Genomic DNA, 16,530 nt, shown 5'->3' on the forward strand with positions numbered 1-16,530 from the left:
TCTCTCCCCTTGACGCTTAGTGGCGCGAAGTCCGGTGGCAGATGATCGGCTGGACGACGGCAGCGGCACTGCTGCGCAGCTGGCCAGGCGGCTACTCGCAGGGCCGTACCTATGATTTGGAACACCCTAAACGAAACTCGTGATGTGGCCCTAAAATCTATAAGAAAATAATATAACAAAAGCATAATTTTACTTTATTATAAAGTTTTAAATATACGTTGTTCTTACAATACTTAGAACATATCAAATCTTAATGCTAAAACAATACAAAAGTACTTAAGCAACAAACTGACCTTATATTCTAGTTTCTACTGAAAAGCATCATTCTCCTAGTATTCTTCGAAATGAAGTCTTTAATTATATCTTCATACTTGATCATCTCCAAGATATCATTTTCAAGTGCTATTGTTGCCAACCCATTGAGTCTTTCTTGTGTCATTGCACATCGCAAGCAGGACTTCAATAACTTGAGTTTAGAGAAGCTTCTTTCCGCAGATGCAACGGTAACTGGAATGGTTAACAAAACTCTGTATGCAATAATGGCGTTCCGGAAAGAACCATGTTGTTTCAAATAATTAAGAATATCAAGAGGGCCCATAGATCTGTCAATATGATCTTGAATGAACTTTAACTCCACGTATAATTCTCTTCCATCAATATCTGAATGTTCTCCACTTTTAAGTTTAGCTTCTAGATTGACACAAGAAGAAAGCAATTTTCTATCATCCAAGGAACGCAACTTATCTGAAGTAAATAGGAAACCAAAATTATTTTGGAATTCCTCATATTGTTCAAATCTCCTAGAAAGTGAAACTATGGCTTGATCAACAACAGGTATAAAATAATCACGCCGAAATGAATCTTCTGCAGATTGCGAAGGAGAAGATGCATCATGAGGGCTCTCACCAAATTTTCTTTTCCTTTTGATCTTACGTTTGGTACGAAAAATCGGATCAATTTCCATCTCTAGTGCAATTTCTGTTGCAACTTGCAAAGCTTTTGAAAAGCCCGTTTCTCTGTACTCTTTGAAAAAGGACATTAGCTCTCGTACATTCTCAATGGCAGTATCAATAATCATATCCTTTGCTTGTAGCTGCTTGCTGACCAAATTAACAGCGGATAATAGTTCATACCAGATGAGTATTGCCACTAAAAATTCAAAGCTACCAAGCCCATTGTCTGCTAAGGATTTAGCTTCACTACTTGACAATGGATCATCATCACTTTCAGCCACTTGCAGCAAGGCCTCCCGTATTTCTTGCATCTGGAACCTTATAGCCTTAACACTATCAACACGACTCTCCCAACGAGTAGTTGACAATGGCTTGAGTGTCAATCCTGTAATGTTATCCAAAAGAATCTGCCATTTCTTAGTGGATTTACCAAATGTCATATAGATGCATTGTATGACTTCAAAAAAATCTTTTGCTTTACCACAAGACTTGGCCATATCACATAATGTTAGATTCAGACTGTGACAGCCACAAGCTGAATAAAAAGCCCTGGGATTTATATCCAAAAGTTTCTTTTGTACCCCTTGATGTTTCCCTTTCATATTTGACCCATTGTCATATCCCTGCCCTCTCACATTGTCTATATCAAGGTCAAGATTCTTCAATTCATTCTGTAAGACATCAAACAATCCTTGTCCACTAGTATCATTTACCTCCAAAAATCCTAAAAGGATTCTTCAACATAAACAGAATCTGAGGACATATCAACATACCTTATGATCAAAGACATTTGTTCCTGATGGCTTGCATCAGGAGTGCAATCAAGTATAACCGAGAAGTACTTTGCTTGTTTTACCTTTCTAATGATTTCACTCCTAATTGCATCAGCGAGCAAACTTATTAACTCATTCTGGATGCCATGACCAAGATAGTGCTTATGAATTTCATCATTGGTGATGCGCCAAACATGCTCTTGGATAACAGGGTCAAATTCAGCAAGCAATTGAACCATTCCTAAGAAATTTCCATTGCTATCTTGGTATAACTTGCTATTACTGCCACGGAATGCTAGATTGTGTGATGCAAGAAATTTTACAATCAAGATAATTCTGTACAAAACTTTTCTCCAATGCTCCCTTTCCTTTTGGATTTCTCTTTGAGCAACGCTGTCAATTGTTTGATCATTCTGCAACCTGAGGCGCAACTCATACCAAGAAGCCATATTCGAGACATGCTCTGCACTAGTTTCATGCTCTTTAAGTCTAGTGCCAAAATGATTCCAATCACTGAACCCATCATTTGCCAACTGTCCTTTTGCATGCCCCTTTCTCAATAATTTGCAACAAAAGCAAAATACTCTATCTAGAGGTTTGCAATATACAAGCCATTCTCTATCACAAGTTTCACCATTTGTGAGAACTCTAGTATAAAATGTTGCAGAAAATCTTCTAGAAAATCTATCTTTGGGACCTTTAAGAATTGATAAATCTCTTATAGGACCCTTCTGCAGCAATATATCAATCATTTTAGAATCAAGTGAATCCCAATATCTTGGATCATATATGTCAGGCTGGAAAGAACTATTGTTGTCATTGTTACTTTCAGTTCTAGCATGTGCTTCATCAACATGTCCAATACCTTCACTGTTAATTTCTGCCCCAACTTCTACTGTGTTTCTACCATCATCGGCATGACCCTCGCCAACATTAGCATCAGGGGTTTGATTTTGAGAAGTAAACTGAGAATCTTTCAAAACATATCTATCAAGAGCACCCCTTTGAGTTTGAGCTGCTGCTTCTAATCTCTGTTTCTTCTTACGTTTTTCATGACCAGATTCAAACCTCCTATTTCTTGAAGACATGATGCAAATCTGAAATCTCCTGTGAAATTCCCTAATTATAATGCAAATCTGAAATCTCTTGTACACAATTGGGGATGAAATTTGTGTGCGTACCGACTACCGAGCTGCCGACGGCGACGTATTGGTGTTGGTTCTCGGCGCCAGCGGATGACAACTGCTTCTTGGCGATGCCGATCTTTGCGTGATCCGTGAATCGTGATCGCCGCGAGCCCGCGATGCCGTGCTGAATAGCCGCGTTTAGGTCTAGTAGCTCCAGCTGCAGCAGCGCAACGATGAAAGGATTGCGGCAAACATCGCTGCCGAGTGCCGACTTCCAGGCCTATATGCGTACGTAACTACGTATGGGCTATGGACTATGGGGAAGAAGGAGTCCGATGGCCTGCCAAGTTTTATGGGCTGATGGGCTGATGGACTATATGTGTACTAAATTTGGTGGCCTTAGAAATTTGGAGGTCCAGAACAGGTGCACACTTTGCACCTGCTGATATACGGGGCTGCTATTCGCCAGGCCAGCACTCCGGGGCTCCGAGCACGGGCACCAGGAGTCCAGGAATGCAGTGCGCCCACCGCCTGCTCTGTTTTCTATTCAATCTTGACCGCAAGGCAAAGTAAGCAACTTGATTCTTTATTGTTTTCAACTTCCAGCAATCGACAATTTTGTAGTTCCTAGCTTCTTGTTGGTAGTTTGTCCAGATTCTAGGGTCATGCTTTTTTATTCTTTCTCTCATATTTGGTAATTGATATGAAAGCAACTAAATCAACTAAAATATAGATATTTTTGTGAATGTTAGGAAAAGTATGCAAAGGTTTTCCGAGGAAAGCATCATACAGTCTTAGTGCAAAGGTATTGCATGGTTAGAAACGGAAGATGGATATATATTGATCCAAAAATTCTAGGAAGACAGCCTAGCCCTAGAGATTTGAGAGATCCTAGCCACCAATTTTCCCTCTACATTTCAGATGTGATTTTATTTTTTCAACGAATCATTCTATTAACTCTTTGCTTAAAATTGAATGGTTCGTTCTTTTTTCTTTACTTCAATATGCCAACAAGCTTTCTTTTTAATAATTGAGGCATTCTCTAACTATATTTTGTTAACTGCTAAGCACTATTACTGCTATTTCAGTGTTGGTATATATCAATGTTGCTTGTGTCAATTATTGAGCTAAAATCTTGTCCGTAGCGCTATTAAGATACAGTATAGTATGAACATCGTATATATCTAAGTAATTGCTACCAAGGAAGCCCGCACGGCCGCACCCCCCTCCATACTTCTCTAGCTCCACCCCTGGTTGCGGCGGTGCTGTGGAGAAGAAGACTTGTGGCAGAGGGTAGCATCGTGGTCGGCAAGCACAGGGTGAGAAGCATGCAGCTCTACAACTTGCCATTAATGGATGGCACGCATGTGCCTACGAGCTGTTGCGGTCGCTTGTCGCAATTTGCGGCAATGTGTGTGCAAAGCAATGGTAGCTATAGCTTAGGCCGCAATTGAATCCTATGGCGGTAAGGCCCACTTTTTTGTTTTTGCCCTTTTTTTGAAAGTTTTTCACAAATATGCCCCTGGAGGTATGCTTTCAAAATCTAGACCCTTAACTCGACGCCATCATTGGTGGCGCTGAGCTTACAAGTCTCGGCGCCAAAAGGTTTGGCGCCTAGGTCACGGCCACATTGGTGGCGTGGACGCTGACCTAGCAGGCAGCATGGCGACGAGGTTATTGGCGCCGTTCTCGGCGTCAAGATCTATGGCGCCAAGGTGGTGTTTTAACCCGGCGCCCAACCTTCCTGCCCGAGCCTTCTTCCTCTTCTTTCTCCTCCTCTCGGGTTTTTTCTCTCCCCACTTTGCCCTACCTCACGAATCGGCATATTGGACCTTGGAAACTTTGATTTGATCCATAGATCTTTGAGAGCAAGGTATCCTCGCTCCCTCCTAGTCTTTTCACATCAATTCGGTATATATTAGTCGGATTTTTCAACTTAAGAATCGTCATTACTTAGGGTTTCATGCAATTTTAATAATTATATTATACAACCGTAGGATGCCAAGGCGTGGAAAAGCTAGCAAACCAAGGTAACTTCAGCGCACGTTGTTATGTTATGGGTTCATTGTTGTGGATCAAATGGGAAACCCTAGGTGTAGGGTTTAATGTTAATTGCTTTCGGTTCTTAGAACGAAAATGGCTAAATTATAGTTATGGTCGGATGACTGGAAATGCCTTCAACCCATTGCCTCTGTCTAGTGGTGTTCCAGTGCCCATGTGCTTTTGCGGCGATCCTTGCAAGGTAGCCAAGTCCGATGAAGAGGACACATATAGGCAGAGGTATTGGATGCGTTCCAATTTTGCGTTTGAGCCTACACTTCGTCTGCGCCGCATTAACAAGATGGTGAGGAATTAATGTTGTGTAATAATTATTTTGTGTCATATGACATCTTGCATCATTTTTTGTTTTGTAACAATTATATTTGTTGCAGACCCCTCCACCGCTCTGTGATTTTGAGCAGTGGATCGACACTGAGATCGAGCCTGAAGACAAGGAATGGATGCAGAAACTGTTGCGGTGAGAGGAAGAGGACAAGGAGATAATGGAGAAGAGACGCAAAGAGGAGGCTACAGAAAAGGAGCACAAGGAAGAGGAGGAAAGGAGGCGTGTTGTTGCATATAGGGAGGAGAGGGAGAAGAAGCTTGAGCGTGCACGCCGAGTGAAAGCAACGATGGAGGAGAATCTCTATGCCCTGAGGAAGGGAAAGTGGCCTCGTAGCACTCAGTAGTCTCCATTACTTGCTAGTTCTATGGTTTATTCATGAACAATGTTGTCTACTGTTGGACTTTTCATTATGTTGTCATGTAATGCACTTTAAGTATGAGCATGCTTAGGTCATGTACTACGTTATTTAGTTTGTCGGCACGTACTTCTAGTATTATTGTGTTGTTTAATATGTCATAGTATTGGACTTTTCATTATGTAGTTGTTTTCATTATTTGTGGTCATAATATTCAGTTTAATATTGTGGACGTAGTGAAATGTGATCACGTGCTGCAAACAAAACCTAACGAAGTAGGGCATTATATAATTCAACACACACAACACATGAAATGGCATGTGAGAACATGTACCAAACTAGGGTACAAAGGTCCTAAACTAAACCTAACATGCCTTAGGTAATTGAAGCGAACAACAAGCGCATGAAATGGCATGTGAGAACATGTACCAAACAATGGTACATAGTTCCTTCGACTAAACCTAACATGCTTTAGGTAATTAAACCAAACAACAAACACATGGATGTGCCATGTGAATAGGATAGGGTCATCCTAGTAGTGTGGCCACATAGCAAATTGTATTGCACCTTCTCCACAGTAGCCTCCCATTGTTGTTGGTGGTGGTGGCGAGGGTGACGGCAGAGGCCCCTTGTTCTTGTGATTAGGGCAGGTGCAATATGGATCACTGCAGATTGCCTCCTGTGAACTTACACCATTGTTGTTGTCATCGTCTTTGTCTTCCTTGCACAGGTGTAGGATCCATGCCCTGCAGTAGTACCCAACTGTCTCCTCATCTGCCTCCTCGGGGCACTGTGCGAACTCTTGCCGGATTCAGGAGATTAGAACTCCAGAAATGTGAGCCCCTTACTCGCCAACCTCACGCCCAAGGAAGGCCTCTACTCGTGCTCTCCAACCTTCTAACCTGCACTGCCTAGTCACTGCGTTGCCATGAATCCTCAGACCTAGCATCTTCTGACAGTCCTGGAGCGTGATTGTCATCTCTCCGAAAGGCAAGTGAAAGCTATGAGTCTCCGGCCACCGCCTACATTTTAGACAAAGCAAGATTACATGTTAAAAAGGCAAGTCATGAACAAATGACCATGAATTGAGGCAATGATTGAAGATAATACCTGTCAACCAACACAGTTATGGCCGCTGAGTTAAACTTGGGCAACCCACGACGAACCTAAAAAGAGATTACATCTAGGCTAGCTCTTTACAGGAAAGGAGTGTACATGTTGTCGTACTGCATGTCCAAGAACCCATTGTGGGTTCTTGGACGAAGCAGCGGAAGGTCCTGCATGGAATAAAACATAGTCTCCCATTACTTGACGAACATATGTACGCTCACAAAAATTTGAACAAAACGTATAGATTATTACCTGCCCCTCCGCTATGAGACGTCCTAGGTGGGTCTCCTCGTACACTGGGTCGAGTAGGTGGAATTGCGCCATCCTACAAAAAAAAGTCAATGAAATAGAAATTCAATGTACAATGAAATATAAACTTAGAAATGTACAAGTAATTGACACAATTACAAGCATAAATTGAGACATGCATAATTAATTGAATGAATACGACAAATATGAAATAATGAAAACAACCAATAGTCGCACCTCACTAATCTGCCAATGGCAAGTGCGTGAATTGTGGCCCAGTCTACCACACTTGTCGTACTCGTACTGCTCGGGGTCAGTAAGAAATGGGGTTCCTCTCCCACGCCTCGTTCTTCTGGGTATCTGATCCATAACCATCCTGTGCCTCATCCTCTTCCTTGATCCACGCTTGTTCAATGGTAAGCTAGATCTGCAATGTACTTTGGCCCATCATATGGAGACCACTCTCCAGGGTCCCGGAAAGGCACGAAGCGGGGGCTCCATGTGTGCACAAGCGTGTCAACGCTGAACTCATGAGGTATCCTACTCTCGATATTATAGTTGTGATGCCTAGCTGCTGCCACCAAATGAGAACATACAAAGTGGTACTGCCTTGGTTTACCACAAGTGCATGTGAAATCTTGGAGGATTGTCACATGCATCCTTGACTCTCGGACCTCGCCATCGGACGTTGTACCACCCCTATGCTGGACCTGATAAGTCCCTGTGGTGTGGTCAAAACATGTAACCTCATGTGTGCCAGCCCTTTCATTTGCCTTCCCTAGGTGTGCCTTTGGTTTCGGAGCCCATATCTCTCCATCACTCTACAACTTTAATGCATGGGCATGTCTATCATTGAACCAGGCAATAAGCTTGTAGAAGGTGAATTGAATGATTGCATTCACGGGCATACCACGTATCTCCAATAGCAACTTATTGAATGACTCTGCCATGTTGCTGCACTGAAACTCGTACCTCCATCCACCAGCATCGTGAGCTCTTGTCCATTTCTCCAAATCCCTCATCAAACCTGTGAGCCATTGTCTACCTTCTACATTTGATGCGGTTCTGACCTGCTCCAACTTTTTCTAAAAGTACTTATCCTCAAGCTGTCGAGCAACCTCCTGGAACAGATCAAAGTTATCCTTCACACCATCCTTTCAGAGTAGATTCTCGGCAAGGTGCTGAGTACACCAACGATGGTGCAAAGGTGCATACCCCTCTATCTGCTCTCACACGGCATTAAGTATGCCCTGGTGCCTATCAGATATGACGCCAACCTCCCTGCCAGGCCCAACCACATGTATCCGGACTAGCCTCAAGAACCATCCCCAACTGTCATTGTTCTCCTTCTCAACCAAAGCAAATGCCAAAGGAACCAACTTGTTGTTCGCATCACAGGATATGGCTATAAAAAGTGTGCCTTGGTATTTGCTACTCAAGAACGTACCATCAATGGACAAGACAGGATGACAGTGCCTAAAGGCCTTGACACACTGAGGGAAGCACCAGAAAGCACGGAAGAATATCTGCCTCCCATCCTTCCATGCATTTGGTTTTGGGATGTACTCATAATGCATGCTTGGATTCATCACTTTGATTGCATTGAAAAGTACTGGTAGCTACTCATACCCATCCTCCCAGTCCCCATGTATCATCTTCCACGCTCGCTACTTAGCCCTCCAAGCTTTACCATAAGTTATCACATAACCTCCATACAACGCCTCAACGGTCCTGATAATTGTCCTAACCTTCGTGTTGGGTTCTCCTTGTAATATTCCCATCAACTGTTTGGCAATGAGGGTAGATGTCAACTGCTGATGCTTCAGTGTCAGCACATGGTCAGCACAATTGTATGGCCTGACAACTTTTGTGATCTTCCATTTCAACTGTGTAACGGCGCTCCATGGGCAGCGTTTCTTGTCACACACAACTGTGTAACGGCGCTTCGCATATGAATACAAGACCTTGTAAGGTCTCTTTCATATCACTGCAAATGCTTGCAATCACCTCTTCAATGCAGGGAGGTCCTTGAATACCCTACCCTTCTCAATTACCATGTTAGGGCCGGCCTTAGGAGCTTCTAGGAGCTCATCATAACATCCTTCTGCACATGCCTGATCGGAATGAGCAAGATCGTTGAACTCGTGAACTCTTGGATCACGACGATCGGGAAAGATACGCCTCCGCATCTCAACATCACTCTCTATCAGCTCTCCAACAGGGCGATCATCATCAGAATCAAGAGTCCTTGCCATCTCATATGGCTCCGAATCATTCATAATTTCAACACTATTAGAGCCACGGAATCTATCTCCAAAGTGCACTTGCACAGCAACAGGGGGCACATCCACATTGTCAGGAATGTCTCCTGCAACATAAGTAGAAAAATGAGGAAAGAATGAAAAAATGGATGTAAGGAAGGGGGTAACCTCCCAATAACCATGCGGATAAGACACTTAGTCGGATGATTCTGTGTCAAAGGGATCTCATGAGGAGGATCTGCCACAACATCATGAGTCTGACAAGCATCTCCAACTAGCTCATTGGGGGCAGATTGAGCATCGGGAACCATAGGTGCAACCTCCACATCCATATCAGGTTCCGGGACGGGAGGGTCGAAGTGTGCCTGTTGACCCATTGGCGGGGAAACCCCATGAGGGATGGGATCAACTAACACCCGATGCACAACCACGTCCAAACTTTGGAACTGGCACTTTATAGCCGATCTCACATAGTTCTCTCACTGGTTTGCACACCCAATTGGGATCATCTTCCTAAGGATGTTGGGAGGGAAACCTAGGTGAAGTACACCCTCAACTGCGATGCCATCATCATCATGGCAATGTAGCTCCTCCCGAGCCCTTGCAACCAAATCACTAAATGAAGGCTTCTCATTGAATAATACAGGCACGCTTTGCATGTCAACAAACTCAACATATCCATAGCGATCTCTTTCCACAGTGCCTCCATGATATATGCTCACTAGGTTGTCCATCTATTTCATACGCAAGGACACACAATTCCTTTAGTCCAATATAAATGAAGCATACTAAGTACAAGGTCTCTAGTATGTAATAACTAACTAATAAATAGATACTATCAATTCACTACTAACTACTAAGTACTACTAACTAACTATGTCAAGTAACTATCTAACTAACTATGTAACTAAGTATATAACTATTTAACTAACTATCTTACTAACCATATAACTAACTATATATCTAACTATGTAAAGTATCCATCAATCAACCTATCAATCTAAATATAATTCTACCTATCTAAATCACTACCACACTAACCAACTAATAACCACTATTAAATAACTAAATTTAAAAATTAATGTACCTCGAGTGCAGGGGAGGCGCAGCCGGTCGACAAGAGGCAGAGACGGCTAGCGGGGAAGCTGTCGTGCGCCCACGCGTGCACCCGGCCGGCAACCGAAGTGGCCAAGCGGGCGGGGGCGGGCGGCCACAGGAGGCCGACAAATGGCACCCCGTTACCGGCCTACCGGGGCGAGGCAGCTAGGCCGCCGCAATAGGGAGGCCGGCCGGCGTGGGCGGGGCGCGGTGGCCACGGCGGGGACACCGAGGTGGGTGGGGTGCAGCGGCCGTGGTGAGGCGGGCAGGGCGAGGCAGTCAGGGCGGCCGGCCGGCGCGTGGCGCTTGGGGATGGGGGAGCGGGGGCGCGGCCATGCCGGCCTGCGCGAGATGGGGCGCCGAACCGGTCGGTGGGGCGGGGCGTACGGCCGGCCAGGAGCGGCGACGGTGATCGGGGCCGGGGACGGCGAGGACGAGCGGCGCCGGCGGCGGGAGGTGTCGGGCGCGAGAGAGAGTGGGAGAGAAAGGTAGAGAGGAAAAGGAAGGAAGAAAGAGAGAAAGGAAATGGACCCACCTGTAAGGCCGGCTCGGCGCCAGGATCTTTGGCGCCGAGCTTGACGCCAAGGTCTACGGCATCAAGCTTGGCGCCAAGATCCACAGCGCCGAGCTGGCGGCCATGTCACCCCCGGCTCTACTTTGATGCCAACGTGGCCCCCCGACCTAGGCGCCAAACCCTTTGGTGCCAAGACGTGTAATCTCAGCGCCATGAACGATGGCGCCGAGCTTAGGATCCAGATTTTGAAAATATACCTCCAGGGGCATATTTATGAAAAACTTTCAAAAAATGACAAAAAATAAAACATTTGGGTGGTAAGGCCTAAACTTCTGTCTTCGGAGGCCAATTAGGAGAACTATATATGACCCAGTTATAAAACTAATTACATAAATGGTGGCTAATTTGCGAGATAAATTTATTAATCCTAATAAATCTATAGTTAGGAAATATTTACTTAGCATCACATGAGCAAATCATGGATAAATTAGGCTTAATGGATCCGTCTCGCGAATTAGCCTCTATTTATGCAATTAATTTTATAATTAGTCTATATTTAAAACTCCTAATTAACCTCCAAACATGTGATGTAACATGGACTAAAGTTTAGTCCGGGTGATCCAAACACCTCCTTAAGCTCATGTGGCACAACTTAGCAGAGTAATGGCGCTGCGGCGAAGCGACTGTGACTAACTATGAGCACGTGCAGGAAGCTTAGGAAGAAGACAAGGAGATAGGAGATAGAGTTTGATCATATTGAATTAAAATGAGTTGAGCTGGACTAGAAAATATTTGGACAAGAAATAACTTAGAGCTTAATTTGAGAATTAGTTTTTAAAATGGTTTCAAAACAATTTTAATTCACATGATTTATTTGTTTGAATTTTTGGATGTTACAGTTTTGTGGCTCAGTCTGTAATAATGTTTCTGTTCATATGACCCTAACCTATGTTATGATCCTTGCAACTGTAGAGGGTCATCTAGATCCGTACATTGTTTGCAGTAATGTTCGGTTCTGTTCTGCAGAGCTAGGAGTACATGTCGGTGTGATTGCCTCAGTAGCCATGGGAATGTAATTCAGTAGCACACTCTTTGGTAGCCCTAGGTCTGAATTGTAATGTTGGTCCTTTGTCCTGGATGGACCAGATACTAGATCATGTAGCTAATTTTGTGTTCAGCGATTTGTATGGACACCCTGTTGAATGGAAGTCACTACTACAGAAATTAACTGTAGGGGCGGCTCTAGAGGCTCTGTAGGGGAGGCTGCGCCAGCCGCCCCTCCCAGGGTGTTCCTACAGAGGGTGCCTCTGTAGGGGCGGTTTTCTGACCGCCCCTGCAGTGCCCGCTGTAGGGGCGGCTGGTGTTTTCAGCCGCCCCTACAGTGCCCTCTGTAGGGGCGGCTGGTAATATCAGCCGCCCCTGTAGTGGACTTCTGTAAGGGCGACTGTATCACCAACCGCCCCTGCTGTGTGTATTTGTAAGGGCGGTTCAATCAAGAACCGCCCCTACAGTGGATTTTCCAGCAAAAAAAATAAATAATTCTTGCTTCTGCAGAAGCTCCAAATATTACTAACCAATGGTTCTTGCACTTTCATGTGGATAGGTAGCAAGGACTAGAAATTTCAGTATACAAGTTTATCCATGGGTGCCCTTTCACACTTCACGTTTCACATATTTGATTGGCCATATTTACCATAAGTTGCAACATATATATCAGAAAATTATCTAACTGACAACAAGGATATAGTGCATTGCATTCGTAATCTGGCTCATACATCAGTTCTAAGGTGTATAATGCCATAATGGAAAACTTTACAAAAACAAACAACAGACACTATCAAACTAGCAAAAATCTGAATATCTGTAATGACTTTTACCAGATGGGAAATAGTAGGTTGGTTTGCCAACGTTGCAGCGAATTTCCTGACAAAATTGCAAGACATACTACTTCATTAACCTGATATATATGGCAATTTGATCTAGGATGGTAAGTAGTAACTAGTAGTGAGGTGTTAGCTTGCAAACCTGGTGACAGGACAGTGTCCGACAAAACCAGTGTGATCTTTAGTATTTACAGTAGCGGCTAGTTTCCTGAAGCAATGAAATCAAATCAATTAGAGATCCAGTTCGTGCAAGCTACAAGTGATTAACGAGTATTCAACTTTATGCAAGTAACGGTGGTAACTAGCACATAATGACAGATGGATTTTGACACCAGACTTAATGAAGAGTGAACACACGCCTAGCAGCACACAGATGAGACTTATGCCCCTTATAAAGGAGCTACTGTATAGTACATTGTTTCCCCTTTAAGAAAGTGAGGATTACCTTCGTAAAACCTGGGCTTGCAATTACAACACACTGGACTACTTCAAAATCAATGTGTTTCAGCAATGCCTTCAACCAAGTAGATGTAATGCATCGGTCAATTGTTGCATGTATGCATGTTCACATTTGCATAACTTCGTGTGAATAGCTTACTTGCAAAACATGCTCAAAGATTGAAACGCATCACCCAGGTGTAGAAAGCAAAGGATTTATACAGGTGGTGCACAGACACTCTTAGCATGAGTGAACCAGAGTCCAGAAGTGCTAATTCTAAGAAATGAACTCTTATGTACTAGATAACAACATTGACATCTTAGACACATAAAATAAAACAATTAAATAAATATTAAAAATCAAATATTTGTTATTTTGTGATGGCGCAACAGTTCCACACACCTTCTGCCAATGAGGAATAGGTGGGCAAGTCCTTCTTGCATGAGAATAACTGCTAGATCAGCACTTGCAGCAGGATCTACAATAGGTTTGGATAGACTCAATTAAAACACTATGTTTCGTATAGATAAACAACAGACAATGAGGCAATTCAGAAAAGCTAGTCTCAGGAAATGGAGCCAAATAGTGGTTTATATCTTGGTCAAACTCACAAGATGGTAAAGCACAACAGGTATCATATGCACACCATGTTAAATTGTTAACACCAACTTATTTTAGAAATGGAAGAAGAGATTAATATTTGATTGAGAAGATAATCCATATATATACAAATGACGGGTCAAAATCACATACCACATGCTTGCTGGATGGTCTCAAGTGCCAACCAATCCCAAATTTCCTACATAAAATGCACAGGATTCATTGAAGAAAAAAGTAGCAACGAAAAAGATTGAAACGCATCACCCCGAGAAATATCAATTAATGCTCCAAAATTCCACTGCAATGCAGCATGATGAGCATAGTGGAGAGGATACTACTCTAACATCAATAGCAAAAAAGAGAAAAGCTGAAACATTCTGATTGCTTTCCGAAGTACAAAGTTATTAAAAAAATTACAAGCAAAAAAAAACTGAAACGAACATTAGGTTCATGGGCAGCAATCATCAAGCTCAGAAGATAGGGGACAAAACAATGGCACTATCATGCCTCAAACTGCAAGCTTTTAATTTGGGCCCCGTTCGTTTGTCTTAAAAATGGCTTATTCGGCTTCTTTTTTCAGCCGAAATAGTGCTTTTCTCTCACAACAATTCAGCCGGAACAGTGTTTTTCAGCCAGTTTCAGCCAAGTTTCAGACCAGCGAACGGGGCCTTGGTAGTAAATAAATGGAAACAATAAGCATAATCGGCATAGGAAACATTGCATAGGTAGCCAGAAGTCTCATGTCAAGCAATTCAAAAAATGTTGATGACTTTTGTATGCTTATTAGAATGTACAAGTGATGTGGCAGCTGATGGAGGTGCTTAGTTTTTCCTATTACAATAACAGGTTGGCCTTGCCACATAAGATACAGAAGAAGGGTTAAGCTTATATGAAGAAGAAAAAAAACTGCACATGTTTGGACATCCTAAGAATATGGCAGGACCTGTAATTTATATAGTAGAGTGTAGACAAATAGCTGCTAGTACATTATTACAAGGTATCCAAGCATTCAAAAGTTGTCCTAAATAATAAGGGACTAGGCTAGTTGGCAGTTCTGCATCGCAAAGGTGATAAAGAAATGCAACTTTGGGAACCAAGAGGAGCACCTGACATGGCATCATTTCAATCCCCATGCACACCTTTGCTGGACCCATTGTCGGCCTGAACTTCATAACTTGTAACTGCAGCTTATTTAGTTCTCCAACCATGAGCACACAAAATCCAGATACATTGACCTGCCACGAGCCAGATTGTATGGTTAACCCAAAAATTAGAAATCTCAAAGAATGTCCGACAGTAAGGTAAGGCCAACAGACCAGCCCTTCTTGATGGATATATCATATATTTGGTGTCAATAACTATGTTTTGGAGAGGCACCTGTAGATGCATAATTGCATCAGCATACTCGAATATATTAGTGAGGAGACCCGTTAATTTACCTCTGATCACATAGTTGCTGACAAAATTGGCAATGGTAGCTAATTATATTAGAATATATAATACATGGGGTCACGTATCTCTGTGTGGCACCTATAGGCTCACTAATTCCTGAGCAAGCAGTATGTTTAATTACCATTAGAGGAAGGGATGCCTTTCTTTATTTGACCAAGTAGCAAAGGCTACATCTAAGAAAGCAGTATACCTGTCATAGAATCATGAAAGAATGTAACCATCGTTATCGTAGACTCATAAAAGGATTTTAAAATCAAGTAGATGTACTTTACCTTACAAATTGTTGGCAAGAAGCATAGCAAGGAGCAGCAATAAATTCTCATCATGTGTTTATTACTGCATGGCCATCCATAGTGCGAGGAAATATACATGTACAAATCTCACACATGCAGGGACCTACAAAGTGCTTTGTCCAGAAATTTAAGTTGAACTATTGGTGCACAAAAGAGGGAGTCACTAATTGCCTGCTTTTTTTTGTTTAGCCTGCCCCTATAAACCTGGTAGATGACGACATGCACTCTACAGGGAAAAATGGGGATCCAACAAAAAATCAAGAAGGAGCCACACATTACAGGAAATCTATCTATAAATAAAAGTAAATCACACCGAAAGGCCCAAATGTAAGCCTATCTTTACCTGCCAGCCGCCGATGGCCTCAGCCGCTATTGAGTATGCAGTTCCCCATGTATGAACGACCTGCATATTTATCAGAATTGAGAACGAGAAGAATCGATCAAAAATCGACTCACAGGTTACCTATCGATATGTCATAGATTGAACATCAGCCTCTTGGAAACATCTCCTGCCAAGGGAATGGATTGGACTCCATATACTATACATCGATTCACCCAAAATTTTAAAAAGAAATACCAAAGAAATCCCTGGAACAGGGGCATCCCAAAAGGCCAACCCCCGCACGTGGCTGCTGCTGCCTGCTGTCGCGAACTTCGGAGCCGCCACCGAAGAGGCAGGTAGGGTTTCTTACCAGTGGGAGGAGGCAGCACTAGGGAAGCCCACGAGCACGGCCTCGGTGCGATACAGCCGTGAGGCTCGCCGCAACCGCCGGAGGAGGCACCTAGGGTTTCGTGGAGTGGCTACAAACCGCCCGGAGGAGGCAGCGCACGGGGATCCGCCGCCGCGGCCACCGGCGAGGCTGACCCGCGCCGCTCCGTGACCGGGGACGGCCACCAGCGGGCCTCACAGGGCTGGCCGCTGCACCGCGTGCCGCGAGCGCCGGCGCTCCGCCCGCGTCGGGGGAGGAGGGAGACGGGAGTGAGAGAGAGGAAGCGGTGAGGCAGCCTGTACGGGAGGAGGAGAGATTTTTTTTGAG

General features: G+C 43.6%; 1 protein-coding gene and 1 pseudogene across 9 annotated transcripts; both read right to left on the reverse strand.

Moving 5' to 3' along the window:
- Positions 1-301: 301 nt before the first annotated feature.
- LOC136524585 (uncharacterized) lies at positions 302-6,573 on the reverse strand (annotated as a pseudogene).
- Positions 5,891-16,519, reverse strand: LOC136522690 (uncharacterized). 9 transcript variants are annotated; one of them, XM_066516503.1, is made up of 12 exons: positions 15,837-16,519; positions 15,473-15,719; positions 15,322-15,390; positions 15,126-15,204; positions 14,855-14,983; positions 13,902-13,947; positions 13,551-13,626; positions 12,852-12,917; positions 12,704-12,749; positions 6,957-7,029; positions 6,705-6,871; positions 5,891-6,616 (listed from the first exon to the last, which is right to left on the reverse strand). In XM_066516503.1, exons 4-11 carry the CDS (start codon positions 15,135-15,137, stop codon positions 6,783-6,785), a joined length of 537 nt encoding a protein of 178 aa, XP_066372600.1. In that variant the 5' UTR covers positions 15,138-15,204; positions 15,322-15,390; positions 15,473-15,719; positions 15,837-16,519; the 3' UTR covers positions 5,891-6,616; positions 6,705-6,782. The 9 variants fall into 9 exon arrangements, with proteins under 9 accessions (XP_066372600.1, XP_066372597.1, XP_066372603.1 ...); XM_066516500.1 differs by lacking the exons at positions 15,126-15,204; positions 15,322-15,390 and having other exon boundaries at positions 15,837-15,896; positions 16,186-16,519; XM_066516506.1 differs by lacking the exon at positions 15,126-15,204.
- Positions 16,520-16,530: the final 11 nt, after the last annotated feature.

The sequence above is a fragment of the Miscanthus floridulus genome, chromosome 18 (assembly GCF_019320115.1).
Source record: "Miscanthus floridulus cultivar M001 chromosome 18, ASM1932011v1, whole genome shotgun sequence".
Classification (NCBI taxonomy): Eukaryota; Viridiplantae; Streptophyta; class Magnoliopsida; order Poales; family Poaceae; genus Miscanthus; species Miscanthus floridulus.